At 27.0% G+C, this 17,941-nt stretch overlaps 2 protein-coding genes across 2 annotated transcripts; both read right to left on the bottom strand.

The window, feature by feature from the left end:
* Positions 1-3,568: 3,568 nt before the first annotated feature.
* LOC100213541 (2-acylglycerol O-acyltransferase 1) lies at positions 3,569-5,888 on the bottom strand. Its single transcript, XM_065787990.1, has 4 exons — positions 5,368-5,888; positions 4,839-5,061; positions 4,257-4,456; positions 3,569-4,072 (listed from the first exon to the last, which is right to left on the bottom strand). The coding sequence occupies exons 1-4, from the start codon at positions 5,804-5,806 to the stop codon at positions 3,918-3,920; spliced, it is 1,017 nt and encodes a 338-aa protein (XP_065644062.1). The 5' UTR covers positions 5,807-5,888; the 3' UTR covers positions 3,569-3,917.
* Positions 5,889-7,133: 1,245 nt separating this feature from the next.
* On the bottom strand, positions 7,134-15,511 carry LOC100199167 (2,5-diketo-D-gluconic acid reductase A). The gene is made up of 2 exons (XM_065787989.1): positions 14,949-15,511; positions 7,134-7,589 (listed from the first exon to the last, which is right to left on the bottom strand). The coding sequence occupies exons 1-2, from the start codon at positions 15,489-15,491 to the stop codon at positions 7,248-7,250; spliced, it is 885 nt and encodes a 294-aa protein (XP_065644061.1). The 5' UTR covers positions 15,492-15,511; the 3' UTR covers positions 7,134-7,247.
* Between the last annotated feature and the right edge of the window lie 2,430 nt (positions 15,512-17,941).

Raw genomic sequence — 17,941 nt, 5'->3', positions numbered from 1 at the left:
CTGTGCAGAGGTGGCGCCAGCATTTTTTGGTCTTCGGGATATCTATCTTCCAGACATGGAGCAAACTCCAAACAATTATATGTTTATACTTATGTCAAATAAGGATGCTTTGCAAAAAGTTGCGATGATTGGAGCCTGGAAACAAAAAAGCCCCAAAGTTTTAGCACCCCCTTCCCCAAACATGAGAGCAACAAGTTGATGAAATATTTTTTAAACTATTTTCAACTAGACTTATATTCATCGATAAATTTTAAATTTCATAGTAAAATATTTTAGCGTTTAAAAAACATGACTATATAAAGTTTAAACCTCCTCAATTTGAGGAGGTTGCAAATTTTATATGGTCATAATTTTTGAGTAATTATGAGAAATTGTACTATGAAACTTAAAATTTCTCGAATATAAGTCTAGTTAAAAATAGTACAAAAAATATTTCATCAACTTGTTGCTTCTCGTTTGGGGCAGGGGGGTGGGAAGCTAAAAATTTGAGCCTTTTTTGTTCCCAGGCTCCAATCATCGCAATTTTATGCAAAGCATCCTTATTTGATTTATTCTTATTATAAACGTATAAATGTTTGGAGTTTGCTCCATGTTAATTAGATACCTTGAAGACCAAAAAATGCTGGCACCACCCCTGACTGCAACCATTGAGAGTTTTTGCTGAATCAACGGGTGATGCGGAATTTATCGGACAAATCCTAATTTCATTATTTGAGCATAATAATTAGTCAAAAATGAGGTAAAATGAGGTTAAATGCAGCTGAACGAGAATCTTTTCGAAAGCGACTAAAAATATTTTTTGTAAATAAACCTAATATAAAAAAAAATTAATCGTAAATCATTTTGAAAAGGAAGGATTTGCTCGAAGTATAATATATGATAACCTAAAAAGACTTGAAACTGTTCAATCTTTTTCTGATAGAAAGCACCCTGGTTGTCCGACATCCTGGACTGGAGAAAAGAAAGCCAAATTAACGAGACTTGTCAACAATCAAAAGGGGGTCAGTCAGAGAAAAATAGGTATTAAATTCGGTGTAAATCAATCGACAATTGGTCGTCAGTTAAAAAAAATGAATATTAAATATAGAAAACGTGAAAAGACTCCAAAATACACTATAGAACAACAAATAAAGGCAAAGAAAAGAAGCAGGAAACTAGTTAACCAACTCTATAACACAAAATCGCTTCTAGCCATCTCTGACGAAAAATACTTTTGTTTTGCAGGGGACAACATGCCTGGAAATTCTGGATACTACACAAACAACAAAAAGACATGCCCAGAAAGTGTTCGTTTTATAGGAAAAGAGAAATTTCCAAGAAAATTTTTAATGTGGATAGCCTTATCTGACCGTGGTATGTCCGAGCCATTGTTTCGCACTTCCAAGGCTGTAGCAATCTATATTAATCAATCTATATTAATGAATGTTTAGAAAAACGACTTCTTCCATTTATTCCCAAGTATCATGGAGACTTTGACTATTTATTTTGGCCAGATTTAGCAAGTTCTCATTACTCTAAAGATTCTCTAAATTGGATGGACTAATATGTCTATTACGTTGATAAAGAATCCAATCCCCCAAATGTGTCACAAGCAGGACCAATTGAAATTTTTTGGGGACATTTGGCACAGAAGGTTTACGAGGGAGATTGGCAAGCTTCAACAGAGCAAGTTTTGATTGATCGCATTAAACTAAAACTACAAGAAATTGATTTAAACTTTTTACAGTCGCATATAAAAGGCGTCAGAGAAAAATTGAGATCAATTGCTGATGGTGGTGTTTTTTTCATATAAAAAAATAATATATTTTTATTAAAAGATAAATGCTTTATTTTAAAAAAATATAATAGTAGTTTGTTTTTTTATTTATAAATAAGTTATTGACGTTTTTATTTTGTCCGATAACTTCCGCATCATCCGTTAGGCATTTTTTGACAAATACAATCAATTAGTCTTATTACTCAGCTTAAAATTAAAGTATTTAATAGAAAAATTGTTTACATTATTGGAGTTCACTATCAATAAAATAGAACTGGTCCATCAAAAAGTGAGAGCAACTATAGTTCAATTAATTTAAAACAAGTAATCAATTTTTAAAAAATATTCTAAAATAATCATATGTAATTTTATCACAGCCTGAAAAAGTATAAACTTTTTTGCTGCCAAATTTTAATTTTCATCAAAGAAGGAATAGAAATTCGACATGACCCTTACAGATATTGGTTGGAGATGTTTGCAACAAGGCCAACAAAGGGCTTAATAAGGCTAAGAAAAGTTTTTTAATGGAAACACATTTTTCTTCTGCGAACGTAATTAAAAGATTTTATTTTTCCTTAAATTGATTCCAAATACCTAAAGAATCTCTAAGAGATTTTGTTTTCGATGAAGTTAGTACCCATTTTTGGACAACTATGTGCAAAAACGGGTATGTACACAAATTGGCTCTCGTACTCTTTTAAAAAATCAAATTCATGTTTAAAAAATTATTACTATGTAACAGAGTAATGTCGAATTAGCTTAAAGTTGTTTTATTTTCAATGTACTAAAATTTTTTTTCTCTTTGGAAAAGGGTGTGGGACAATTTAACAAACAACACGTACTTACGAGGAAGAATGAGGTGGGTGGGTTAAAAGCATACAGGTGCATATAAGGGGAAGGGGTCGTATATCAATTGCTGCTTACATACTTTATGAATGCTCCTTAGCCGTATTGGCCGGGAAAAACTTCATAAAGTTTTTTGTTTTTAAAAGATAATTAGATCGAGCGTTAACGCCGCTAAAAACGCTAATTTCTTTTGTTTGCAACGAAACAATTTTACGTCATTAGACTTTGACGTCATTGCATAAAATCGAGTAATTGAAACGTTAAATAAAATTCAAGTTTTAAGTATTACGTGAATATAAAAAGTATTGAAAGTCATGAAATAAATCTTGATCTTATATGACATGCAGTTTAGTTTTTTTAGTTTAGATAACAATCCTAAATTGCCTAAACTGGGCAGGCTACATGATGAGTATTACACGACAGTCAACGAGAGTTGATGAAAAATCGTCAATGAAAATATTATACGAGGTTAATAACATTTTAGTGGTGTCGAAATTGATCCAATATTTGCCCATCAAATAGCCAAAAAAAGCTTCCACAAAACAACTACCTTTTTTTCAAATCATCCAGTCTCCTATTGGGTTAGGAATGCGCGATTATTCTTATAGTCAATTTCATAGACTTAGTTTAGGAAACTTTATAAAACTTTGTAAAATTTAGAGGTTTAATTTAACATTAATATATCTTTACAAATAACATTTGATAAATTTAATTATAAATTTCTTTATAAAAAAAAAATGTAATCTATAAATCAAATTATTCCTTCGCGTTGCAGTAGCCCAACACGCATTGATTTGGTAAATTTGTTTAAAATTATTAGTTACATGAAGATAAAACTTGATCAAATGAACATTTTATTACATGTTATTACAAACCATTACTCATAACAGAAACCGAAGTCAACATCATGGTTACGCTACTGAGATACCGTAAATAAACCAATTCATTCCAAAAAAAAAAATCATCAATATTATAATTAGTTTTTAAATATAAAAAAATATATATAAAAAATCACAACATAACAAGCCTCTTGATTTCTCAGTAAGCACATTAAATACCCGTTTAAAACTGATATCAAACTAAATTAATAAAAAAAAAATTATTAATTTCCCGCTCACTTATAAGAAGTGCTTCTCTCATTTAAGGATTTACTTTTTAAAAACTATTTGCAACGTGCCTATTTTCTTCCAATTACGTTCTCATTTAACAAAATTTATTTTCATTTACTGTTATATATGATCGATAAATATCGTCCTTTATTTATTAGTTTTTTAAATATTTGAAAATGTTTAATATCTAACATTTTAAACAGAGCTTATTCTATAACAAGTTTGATATCCGTTCTCTTTTCATATCGATGCTTATTTTCTTCAAAGAGCTTCACCAAACTATTGATGTATGTATCCTGCAGTATTTGAATGTCTTCGTAAGTAGGATTTTCTGACTTAACCACTGGGATCGGCGAACCAACTTTTAAAAAAAACGAATTCAAAATAGAAATTATAATTGTAAAATATGTGAGTGTAATAAGATGATAAAGTGAGCTCAGGAAAATAAAAACCAAAAAACTTAATTAAAAATTAAAAATAGAAATAAAAAAGGTCGTAACATAATTACGTTAATTTAAAAACGAAAATTATTTAAAATGACATACCAACTATATTTACTGGTCGCCTATGTGGTATGAGTCCAAAATTGTATTGAAATATTCCTCTACCATAAAACAACACTGGTGCGAATGCAACAAGACTTTGAACCTTTTCTTGTATCTTACGCAGCATTGAACCGCGAGGGTTTTTTACTTGATTGAATAAATTATTTTCACCAAAAGCAAACACAGGAACCAAATGACTTCTAAAAAATCGGAAATATTTAAAAATATATATTCGCTTACACCTTTGTAATGGTATTCTTGTATATAAGCATCGTGATATACTTTAGACATATGGAGCAGTTGCTCAGAAGCCAGGATCGACTGTTCTACGTGCCTTACGTATACAGCTCCACTTTTACAGTTCCCAAACCATTAGCTTCAAAAATGTGAAACAAGACAAATAATTATAAATTATTCTTAATAAAAAATATGTAAAATAACTAAAAATATTAAACACAGAAAAAAAAATTTCAAGACAGAAAAAAAAAAGATAAATCCCAAAAGCTTGATTCAGAACCAAGTTTTAAAACATCAATCAAACTTAGTTTGACCAAAATATTAATAAATAAAAAATAAACAAACCCTGTTCTAATAGCAAGTTTAATAAAGCCCTTTCTAGGTTTAATAATAAGAACATAGTCTTCATATGGATGTGCGTTGAATGCTTCTGCTGCACCTCCAACAACCACACATATAGAATTTCCCGGACCTTTTTTTGTCAATATATACTCACAACTTTCGCGTGAAACATTGCACATACCCGAACTCATAATATAATCACGAAACAATGGTGGCTTAAATAGCGCTAAACATAATACAATGTGTGTGTTCATATATATATATACATATATATATATATATATATACACACACACACACACACACACACACACACACACACACACACACACAAACACACACATTGTATGTATGTATGTATGTATGTATGTATGTATGTATATATATATACACACATTGTATGTATATATATATATATATATATATATATATATATATATATATATATATATATATATATATATATATATATATATATATATATATATATACATACATATGTAAACAAAAACAACAACAATAAACAAAATACCCATTAAAGGCAATAAATGAGGTGTAATTCCAGGAAAAACAGTAGAAAAATCTGTTGCTTCTGTGGCAAATGATGCAAATGCTCCAGCACATAAAACTCCGTGAGGATGGTATCCAAATATGTAATTATTTTTTGGGTCAAGATCAACAGTTTTAATTAACTGAATTGGAAAGTAGTCACGAAAGTATTTCCATATTTTCAAACTTCTCATAAAGTTTGATCTTCGACCTCCGTGACTGGGAGTGCCAGAATCCCATAGATAAGCCCAACCAAGGTAAAGCAAAGCAATAGGATAATACGAACTGAACAGAAGCAGAAGAATAACACCAACTCCAAGCAGCGCCCCAAAATAGAATGAATAGAAGTATAATACAACAGCCAAGGTTTGAAGCCGCCTATACAAAGGTATTCTTAGTGGTGCGAAATCAATAATTGCCATTATTTCAAACCCATTGGACAACCAATATTTCTATTTCAATCTAAACTTAAGTTAATATAAATTTCATATATTTAAATAAAATATATTTGTTAAAATACTGTCAAATACATAAAATAAAAAATAAAAAATATAAATTTTTATATTATTATACTTTTGTATAATAAATGCAAAAATGATTACAAATAACTGTGGTATAAATTCACAATATTAAAATTAAAACTTTGTATCAAACAGGTACCTGTAGTACAAAAAATTATGGAGATGTATGAATATGAGTAATATAATAGAATAAATATAAAAACAAATAAACACAGAAACAAATAAACATAACAAAAGACATAGAAACAATTGAAATATAAATAGGCTGGGTGGTATGGAAGATAAAAATAAAAACATATGCTCAATAAAAACCTACAAAAGTATATGATATAACAATAACAAAGGAAAAAACAAATTATAAAAACTAACTTTTAATAAACTGATATCTAATTAAATAACTGATGTTTTTCTTGTTCATAACTCAGATATAGTAAAAGAGAGCAAATTTTAAACCATGTTAAAATCTTCTTTTTAACTATATCTGGAATATTTACAAGAAAAAAAAAGTACCAAAAAACGTAATTTGCCCAGATCCTGCCTTCATAATGATTCAGTAGCAACTAACTACAAAGGTTAAATTAAATTTCTTAAAAAATAAAATCTCAAATTGACATAACACTAATGAGGTATAACTTATTGATTATCAGCACATAAATTTATATTATTTTTTAGTCCTAAAAGCATTTCTGCCAGAACTTAATAAACATCAAATGTCCTACTTATATAAATATCCTACTAAAATATTATAACTAGCATGAATTACCATTTGCATATCATATTACATGAAATTTTTCCAAAAAAAATCTGATGGTTACATTCTTTTCCTAAAAAACCAGTAGAGCTTAAGTTGCTAATATTTAAAAAATACACTACAGTCATGAGTTTGCTGATTCTGCAGCTTCTTTATTTTTTTTGATAACAGAAAACTTGTATTGAACTTTAATATTTTCAAAATAGTTTAGTAAATCTTCCAAAAAAAGCTTTGTTTAAAAAATTTTTGTCTGATTTAAATCAAAAATTTAAAGACATCTATTTAATTCTAAATAGCATTAAATTTTGAATTTTAATTCATTTAATGATTAAAACTATTTTTATAATTTTTTTAAAGTATATAAAATAAAAAATGAAAAATTTTTATTTTTAATTTCGTTTTTACTTGTCAATCCAAAGTATTTTTAAGAAAAGTTAACAAATAATAAAATTTGTCATTTAAATAAAAAACTCATAATGCTAGGAAAATTCTTTTTCAACAAACAACTGGCATTTAACAATAATTAAAAAAAATTAACAAGCAGCCATTACAATTTAATTTATTTCAAATTTTATTTACAAAAATTAAAAATTATTTACAACTTTCAAAGTATTTTTTCATAGTGCGACTTGCTATAGATATTTCCAGCCCTTCATCTAATTTATCAATAGCAATCATATCATCATTTGACAAAGACCAATTAAACACTTGAAAATTCTCATGAATTCTTAAAGGATTAACTGATTTTGGAATGGGAATATAGTCCTTTTGAACAGCCCATCTAAGAAGTATTTGTCCTTTTGTTTTAGAGTACTTTTCACTAAGTAGTGAAATAACAGCACACTTCTCCGTGTCAAACAATTTACCACGTGCAAGAGGACAGTAAGCCATTATTGCAATTTGATGATCTTTGCAAAAACTCACAGTATCTCTCTAGAAAAAAGAGTTTGCTACATTGAAAAAACAGAAGAGAAAAATGATATGATAATGATAAAAATAAATTAAAGAAAATTTGAAAAAAGATGCAACCAATATGCAGTCAAAACTATTTTCTTTTACATAGATATGTACTATTTTCATACAATCAGATCATTATATATATTTTTTTTCATTTTAAAAATTAAACCAGAAAAATGTTTGAAAAAAAAATTAATTTTTAACTTAAAATATTTATTCAGAGTTAAGCGTTTATAAAATGTCTAGTAAACAGTACCCATATTAAGTTACAAAAATTTAATACTGTAACTTTTGAAATATTTATATCCAACAAACTTCTATTCTATTTTATTCTAAAAACCCAGGGATTTGTACCCACAATTAGTCAATATAAATTAGGCACAATTAATATAGGGCGAAATACCTATTTTTCTCCACTCTATTTGTACCTGGTCCAATATAAATATTTATTTCTTACTTGCTATTCCATAAATTATCAGAAAACTCAGTTTAGTCTATAAACCAATAGTTGGGCTTTATGATGCCTATGGTAGATGACCTCTGATAATAAATAAGAGAACTATAGCCCCCCAAAAAACTAAATGGCAACCACAAGTGAGAAACGTAGGTTTGCTATCTAATAATTTTTATCTTTTCGTAAAAATACTTCTTTTTTTCTTCTCCAGTCCAAATTTAAAAATTTTGTTACTGCTTTTATTGGTTAAAGTACTAACTAAAAAAATTGAGTTTTTGTAGTCTTTTGTTTTACTTCAAATTTGTAGTTTTGTTTTATTTCAATCATTAGTGTTAAATTATACCAAAATAATACAGACATATTTATGCCCTCGTAGCTGTACATTTTACTATGCTGTGGTCCACAATTCTATTTGCTGATAGTCTTTATGTATATCTATACAGTTTTTTATGCATTATTACATTTTACATTTATAAGTGCATTCAATCTTAACACTTAATTGTTCACCAATAGTTCTCGTTGTGGGCTCCCTAAATGCCAAACTCAATAGAGTTAATATACTTTCTGCTATCTTATAACTCATAATTGATGCTTCCTAGCCAGGCTTCATCTTCAACTATTGCACCATCAAATTCTAGAACAATTTTATTGCCATGCTATTTGCAGCACACCACAATAGTGCTCTGTTTTGAATCCCATATCCCTTTTACAAGATAATCAAACACTGAAAAATGCAGTATTCCAACAGACCACAACTGTGCTTGATACTTAGTTAGATTATCTCAAACTTCTTTTTGACTTAAGCATTTTGTAAAGCTACACACAATTTTATCCAATGGGATATAAATAGTAGAATTTTACAAATAATTACAAATTGTGACATTGTCACAAGTGTTTAAATAAATACAAATTATGACATTGTCACAAGTGTTTATAGCGAAAGTCAAAATCCAAATCCTGACTATTTTTTTATACCAAAATTTAATTCACAAAAAATAGACAAATATACAACTCTTATAAACAAATATGCAACTCTAATAGACTAATAGACAAACATACAACTCTTAGCTCTAAAACTGGACCCAATAGCATTCTTTGAAAAATATTTATCTTAAGAACTGAACAAACTTTGAAGTAATTTAATAAATAAATCTTTTCAATCACGATTACCCTGACTTATTTAAAGTTGCCTATCTTTAAAAGTGGCTGTAAAAAAGATTCTTGTAAGTCTATATATTTAATCATGGTTTAACTTTGGGTCCTTTTCTTTTCTTATATAAATGATTTAAACACATGTGTTAAGGTACCCAAAAATATCACATTTTGCTGGTAACAACAACCTGTTGATAATAGATAAATCTTTAAAGAAGCTGAATAAATCCCTAAACCATGACCTGGCATTCTTGGTGTAATGGTTGCAACCAAATAAAATATCAATGAATGCCAAAAAAAAAAAAAAAAAATTCCTTTTTAAACCTCTGCTTTAATAACTATTTTAAATTCACAACGAAGTGAAGTCTTTCTCTGTGATTTGCTCTTGGTGGAATTGTGATGAGGGGAAAGTACCAGTTGAGTATGTTGATGTTATTAATAATTTTGTATTTTTGGATGAGGTCACCTCGTTTACGACGTTCAACAAGAGAAGATAGGCCAAGTTGTAAACATCTGGAGTCGTAGTCTAACTTTTTCAGTTTGTCTGGTATTTTTGTGGCTCTGCACTGTATTAGTTCAACAGTTTGTTCATCCTTCACCAAATGAGGGTTGCAAGCTGGAATTGCAAACTCAAGTAAAGGACAGATGTAGGAATAGAGTTGTTTCCATAAAGAAGCATCACGAGATTGGAAAGTGTGTTTTAGGATGCCTAGCATTTGATTTGCTTTACATGAGGCAATGATAGATTGGGTTTCTACTTTAAGATCATTGGTAATTTGAATTCCCAAGTCACGCTCAGAGGTGGTTGCTAAAACTTTATTTTTTTTTTCTTTGTATATATATAAGAAAAGCATATTTTGAAAATTTTAGATTAATATCTAATACAGTTCTTGAGAAAATACATTTAAGTAATAGTCTATTTTGCATAAAATTATTCTCTAGCAAAATGTTTTTTTTTATTATTTTTAAAAGCTAATAAAATTTGAACAGTTTCATCTTATTAAATTTAGCAAGTCTAAAAAAATAAAATTTTCAAAGAAGTCTAAACTAAACCAAGAACCACATACTTTAAGAAGCAAAGTCCCATAGAAGTTTTTTGTAATTTTTAACGAAAGTTTATTTGTTTTTGAAAATGAACATTGAAGGTATTATTGTAATCCTTTAAACAAGCAAAAAAATAAGTTTTAAGTTTTTTTCTGTTGTGTTTTTGGTCTTCATGCAGTTTGTTTTTGTCAGTACCATCAAAATGTAAAGCTTCTTGCACTAAAAACATCAAGAAATAGCTGATTACAAAAGCATTTTAAAACTATTGGCTTGTAGCATAGAAAATTGAGATAGCAGCATATCTGTTCATAAATTTCTTCTAAATAAGGTTTTACCTGATTACATTTACAGCAATTTTATTTTATAAAAATGAAATCAGTAAAGTTAATTTTTATCAATGTTAAAAATCAAACTTCTAAATTACTTTAGTCTTGGCAACTTTACTTTACCTTTACCTAGATAGATTCATTGTAATGATTTATAAACAGTTAGGCAATTTATGAGAGAATCATTTTAAATCAAAGAGTCAAGCTAACTACTTCCAACATTTAAAAACTAATTTAAAAGAAAAACAAACTTTAGTTTTCTTTGACTTAGCAGAAAAATATATAACTTTGCACACCTTTAGTCTTCTAAAATTCTCAAATAATTTTGCCATTGAAGCTTGAAATTAAAAAAAAAAAGGGAAAATTTAAAAGATATTTAACGCTCAATAATTTAATTGCAGCAGCGTAATTTAATTACAGCGGCTTTCGTAATAAACAGTGGCATAGCAAGGATCATTCCTGAGAGTTAAAGGTATATCTAGCTAGAACAGTGCAAGCGAGGAAGAAAGTTTTATTTAAATCGTAAATAGTTTGAATAGTTAATTATTTTTTGTTTCTTGAAAATAGAAACATTGTATTTATTTTACTTTTGTTTAAAGTAATTTTTTTCTAAAAATAATTTAAGCATATATTTAAACTTAAGGAGATATAATTCGATTTATTAGACCAAATATTTTTCTTTCACTTTAATTGGAAAACAATTTGAATGAAAAAATTGAATGCAAACATCAACTTAAAAACCATTTGAATGAAAAAATTAATTTATTATAGTTAAACTTTTAATAGTACGCAAGATCAAGAAACAATAAATTATAAAAAACGCAGTGTTTAATTTTTTTTTTGCTTTGATCTTACTCATTTCAAACATGTGAAACGTGAAAAAGTGACAATAATGTTTTAATTTAATTACATCAATTCTATTAGATTTACTTTGTTTTATTATAAACGCGTTTTATGTTATTAATGCTATAAAACTGTATAAACCGGTGTCACGAAGTTGTTCAACATCAACACAAGCTCTTTATATTGTCAAAACAACTTTGCAGTTTGTTTTATTGTTGTTTTATAGTTTTTTACAATAAAAATTCAATACTCTTGAAAAATAACATGTTTTATTGTCAGCATGATTGAATTAAATAGTTTATTATAGCTAATTAAAAGTGGTTTATTGTAATATTTGCATTTTTACTTTTATTATTTTAAGTATCATGTTAAATAAAAACAACTACTAAAAGTAATATTCTAATTGTATTAAATGTATTACTTGCTCATTACATTATAACTTGCTAATTACACTTTAACTGTAATTTAAACTTTAAATTATAACTTGAGCTATAAATTTTATAAGTAACTTAGGCTATATTAAACTCTGCTAAACGAGAAAATTATAAGAAAATATTTAAATACGAGAGAAATTATGTTAAAAAAATAACAATCAAGAACTAATGTAGCAGACTTGGTCAGGAAGTAGGTGCAATCGCACTCTATATCTGACCACGCATATAATATTTAGTTGTGACATCATGGCCACAGCTTTTTAGATGCTTTGAGAACATTTCAAAAAGCGCAAAGAAAAACTTAACTTGATGGTATAGAACTACTAAAAATATTAACTAAAAAAAGAATTCTTAACGAAGAATAAAACTTAACTAAAACAAAATAAATTACTTTTTAGAACAAAGTATTTCTAAACTACTCTCCTTTATAATTTTTTCATAAAGTTAAGCAACACTTTTATAAAAAGTAACAAATTACTATTAATGATCGCTTAGTAAAGAAACAAATTTTCAATTTATGATTAATTTTCAAAACTTCAATTTATCAAAGCGTATAATTCTTTATTTAAGTAATTAAATTGTTGTATTTCAATAAGATTTTAATAAAACTAACAGTAGTTAATTTTATTAAAATCTTTATATAATAAATAAAAAAGTAAATATATTTTTTATTTATTATATAAATAAAAAATATATTTACTTTATTAATAATATAATTATATAATAAATAAAAAAGTAAATATATTTTTATAACCATTTCATGCTTTGAGTAGTTTCCAAAATTTAAAATATTTAAAACAATTCTTCTTAAGTAAGATAAACAAAAGAAATAATTCAAGTTGCATTACTATAAAAATATTATAACGACCTTTTCTTTCAGCAGTGTCTTTATAATGTCTGAAAAATTCCATAATGTGCCAGACCCCTAAAGCAGCGGTCTATAATGATCAGTTTCCAAACAGCACACTATGTATACATTTAATAACTTTATATTTTACTGAAGTCTACCGGCTTATTATACTATAATATATATTATAAATTAATATATAAAAGGCTTATTACATTCTAAGTAAATTATGATTTTATTTTGCCTTTTGCAAATTAGAAGTACATTTTTATTGCATAAAATTATTAGAAATCAAACTTAAATGGTTAAACTAAAAAGGTAAAATATATTTATGAGGAGTAAGCAGAACTGCTTCACAATACCGCTGATGTATTTAGTGAGTAGGCTTTTTAATATATTTGTATACTTTTGTTCCGTATGGACTGCTGGCGCAGCGCTGGTTCACCATAAGTCACTTTATGTGAATGTATGTTAATGTTTTGTTCGACCTACTGGCGCGGTGTTCATCCACATTGTAATTCACTATATATATCAAGGCCATAGACAACTTTTTTTGATGTTTGAGCCAAGCAACTTTGAAACATGAAGAAAACTCCATATTTAAGTATATTATATATACAAGGAATGAGGATGCTATGCAAAAAATTGGGGTGATTGGGGACTGGGAACAACAAAAACCCTAAAATGTTAGCTCCTCAAGCCCCAAATAGAAGGGCAATGAGTCAAATTTGTTGAATAAAAACGTCAAGCGTATTATATCACGCTCGTAAAATTATTTTGTTATTTTTTTTCAACCTTAAACTTAATTTATATTCATTGACAAATTTCAAATTTGATTCAATAACCTCTTGTTGTTCGGCTTTTATGACCTTATAAAGTTTACAGCCCCCTCAATTTGAGGGGGGTGTAAACTTTATAAGGTCATAAAAGCCGAACAACAAAAGTTCAGTCCTGTACATTCCTGTTTGTTTATTTGATTATTAATTTTACTAACTTTGATGATTATTTTTTTTTAAATTTTACTGAAAACGCAGTTGTTGTTAAAAGTCTTATTTTTATAAAATTGATTGAACAAACATTTTTAAGAGATTTATATTTAAAGAATAAAAAACTCATCTATATTAATATTTACACAATATTTATTATAATTTTCAATAAAACTTACTTAACTTTATATAATTTAAAAAATAAAATTAAAACTTTTTACAAACGGTCATTAAAAGTAAACCATCTCTTAGTTTAAAAGCATTTTGCTGATATTAAGTTATTTTATAACAAAAGATTATTTCTGAATTTAATTGTTTTAGCATGTTAAGAAGTTTCGGACATACATGGAAACATATATAAATTTAAATGTTCTCGAAACATCTGAAAAGCCTTGGCCAAGTTGTCGCAACTAAATATAATTTGCGTGGTCAGAAATAGAGTGCAATCGCACCCACTTCCGGACCAAGCCTGATGTAGGAAAGATACAATTTTATACTAATGCAACCCCCTTAACTGCAAAGCAGCCCAAGGGGTAGGGGGTTGGAACTTTATTTTTTTTGCAAATCAATTTTTTTGCGTTAACTCGAGCTCTGCATTAATTTCACAATTAAAAACAATTACTAAAAAGAATATGTTAAAAACAAAAGAAATTTAAATAATAAACCAAACTAAATGAGTTTTCACCAGGCTATTTTTATTGCTGATATTTTGTTGTTTTATTGACATATTTGTATTTTATTTGTTCACAAACTATTCATGAATTATAGTTATTTAATAAATAAATTAATAAGTTATAAAATGCGTAATAATAACTATTTAATACATTAACTATAAACTTAAATCTTTTTTATCAAAACAATTATTTTAAAAATATTGAATTGACTTGCTGGAATATTTATCCAGCCTGTTATGATCTGACCAAGACAATATTGAAGAGTAGAGAAACATTCTGTTTTCAAGTTGCTGTTATATTAACTCAGCCCAATGACTAATCACTAATAGTGTGTGTATCTAATAGTGTGTGTTCAAAATTATATTAAATAATTTTGAACAATATACAATGTTTATCAATCAGAAAAAAGATAGCAAGAAAACTTTCAATTTGTAGACTGATAGATTTTAATCAATCTTTATAACTTGTAACATTAGCAATCATTAATAATTGATTTTTCCTTCAAAAACTTGCAAGAGAGTTACTAAAAATACTTTAATCATTTACAATATTTCAAAATAAAACAAAAAACTTACATATTGATTCCAAGGATGCATTTCAATTTGATTAACAGCAGGAACTAACATTCCTTGGTTAATTATTGTTTGCAGATGTTGAATGTTGAAGTTAGATACACCTATACTCTTAGCTAATCCTTCAGTTTTTAATTCACAAAAACCTTGCCATGTTTCTATTAAATTCTGTTCAGATGAATTGTCAAAAGTTTTGCCCCAGTCTAATGGAGAATGAATAAGATACAAATCAACAAAATCTAACTCCATTTTCCTCAAACTATCTTTTAAGCTTTTCTTTGCACCCAAGTAACTATTTTCACTTGGGAGAAGCTTTGTAACTATAAAGTATTCATTTCGATGTAGTCCACTGTTTTGAAGAGTTTTAGCCACTTCTCTTTCATTGTTATAATAGACTGCAGTATCAAAAAGACGATATCCTTCTTTAACAGCAGTTATAACAGCTTGCTTGGTTTCATCTGAACTTAAACTAAAGCATCCCAAACCAAACCGAGGCATTAGCTGCCCATCATTTAATACAATACAAGTTAAAATATTTTCAGCCATCTCACCATTTAAAATCTATTAATAATATATATATATATATATATATATATATATATATATATATATATATATATATATATATATATATATATATATATATATACACACATTTATATTATAAAAAATATTACTATAATCATTATTATTTTAGACCACATATATTCATATAAAGCAAACAAAACAAAAAAGTACAGAATATGTTTTACTGCTTGATTATTTAAAAATAATGAAGCAGTAAAACATATAATATTAAGTAAAAAATAAGTAAAAAGGAACAACTTGTATGTTTGCTTAGTAACTGGACGATAGATTAAATTTTTAAAGTTTTTTAGTACAAATTTTTTTATTGTAATTGTTAGATTTTTTATTTTGTGAGAGATAAACAATTTCTAAGTCATATATTATCATTATTTGAGAATAGTTTCATTAAACCTTTTTAAAACTGTTTAAAAAAGCTTTACAATTGTTGAACAAAGTATTTAATAGAAAAAATCAAACTTGTGCCACTATTTGTCAAATTTTTTTAATTAAATTCATTTTTAACATCATATAAAATGTGATGTATTAAAATCATTAAAAAAATATAAATATGTATTCTGACACTTTTCATTAGCAAGTTTTAACTCAACTAAGTTTTAACCGGATAGAACATCAGCAAGTATTATTTCTTTTTAAATGATCAGACCAGAGGTCAACCATGCTTCAAATACGATTAATCAGTCATTGAAAAAGCTAAGCTGTTACTTGGGAGTATAAGTATGACATTCAAAATGTAAATAGTTAATGTTAAAATGTATTTATGATGATGGAAATAAATTATAATATTTCAAATGTATTCACACTGTCTAATTTTGAGAATAATTTTAATGTATAGATATTTAGTGAGCAAATACCATGTGGTCTGGCAATATAACAAATTCTCCTTTATACCAATTTTGAAAACTTGACTGCTCTGTCTGATATAGTTGCTACAATTCATGAGTATTTACATGCACCAATTTCAATTGAAAGTTGTATTAATGTTAATAATAGTAATAATGATAATCAGGGTTTGTGATGAATAAAAACGTCAAGCGTGTTATATCACGCTCGTAAAATTAGAATATGTTTTCATCGAGCGTGATTATAAGCGCTGGAGATAACGTCGGCAAGCGCGATCATGAAAATTGCTGAAGGCAATGCTCATAAAAAGCTTTTTGTTTTTTATATCTTTTTTTATTTGTTACATAATTCTTTCGTCAAAAAATGTTTGAATTAGTATCACACTCAAAAAAAACTACTTCAACAAAGTAGATTTTTATACTTGCTAACTTCTTGTATATTGTCAGATCTCGATTTTATTTTTAACTATTTATGTTATTAAAAAATAATATCAAACAAAAACTTATTGATTGATTTCTTATTGATTTAGTATTGAAGTAAAATTTAGTGACTTAGTTTTGCTTCGTTGTTTTGATATATATGTATTTTAAAATGTTGCGCTGTAAACTTAATTAATGGTTAACCATTTTTATATTTCTTGATATTTTTTATTCAAATTAAATATTTAATTTTTTTAGATAGCTATGTATCTATATTATAGCTATATTCTATCAACTTTCCATTTAATAAATGTTGACATCATTACATCAGTTTTCTTTTCGAATGTCCTTGATGGCGAATATTCTAAACAACAGAATTGTTTTAAATTTGAGTTAAAATAAATAATAGTTCATAAAAAACCTATACTATGAACAAAAACTAATTTTAAAAATTATTCTATTATTAATATTTATTTTTATTATAAATGATGTGTGGAACATTACAAACAATAAATCAAATAAATCTTACTTGATATTTTCACAAGATTAAAAATACTCAGCAGTTTCTATTTTCTTATAATGGTTTTCTAATTTTCTATTCACATTGCGTTTCCACGTGCACATTCCGTTATTGAAATTAGTGACTATTAACGACTTCAAACTGCTTATTCATTACGTTAATGCAAAAGAGAACGACAGTGCTTTTTACATTTTATATCAGTACTTTGATATTAGAATATCTTTAATAAAAAATCTTTTTTAAATATTTTATGAAAATAAAAAAAAAATCCTGAACTATTGGACAAGCGTTATTTTATACGCTCGTTATAAGCTGAACGAGCATTGTTTATCGCGCCTAGAATGTTTGAAAATACCTATTACGGGCGCGTTTTACGAGCGGAGCGCAATCGCGCTCGCTTCATCACAAGCCCTGAATAATAATAATCAATCAAATTTATTGACAGGCTCAAGGTCCAATATAATAAATATACAATGGGTAAAATAAAGTGGATTATAAAACAAATAAAACAAAGTCTAACGCACTTGAATATAAACAAGACCCAAGAAAAAAAATAAAAAAAAAATATATATATATAAGATAAGAAATTAAAGTGTTATAAATATAACTCAGCTCTCCATTTAAACATC

Source organism: Hydra vulgaris, chromosome 01, assembly GCF_038396675.1.
Source record: "Hydra vulgaris chromosome 01, alternate assembly HydraT2T_AEP".
Classification (NCBI taxonomy): domain Eukaryota; kingdom Metazoa; phylum Cnidaria; class Hydrozoa; order Anthoathecata; family Hydridae; genus Hydra; species Hydra vulgaris.
The sequence above is the reverse complement of the archived record's forward strand: the minus strand, read 5'-3'. Positions and strand labels throughout refer to the sequence as shown.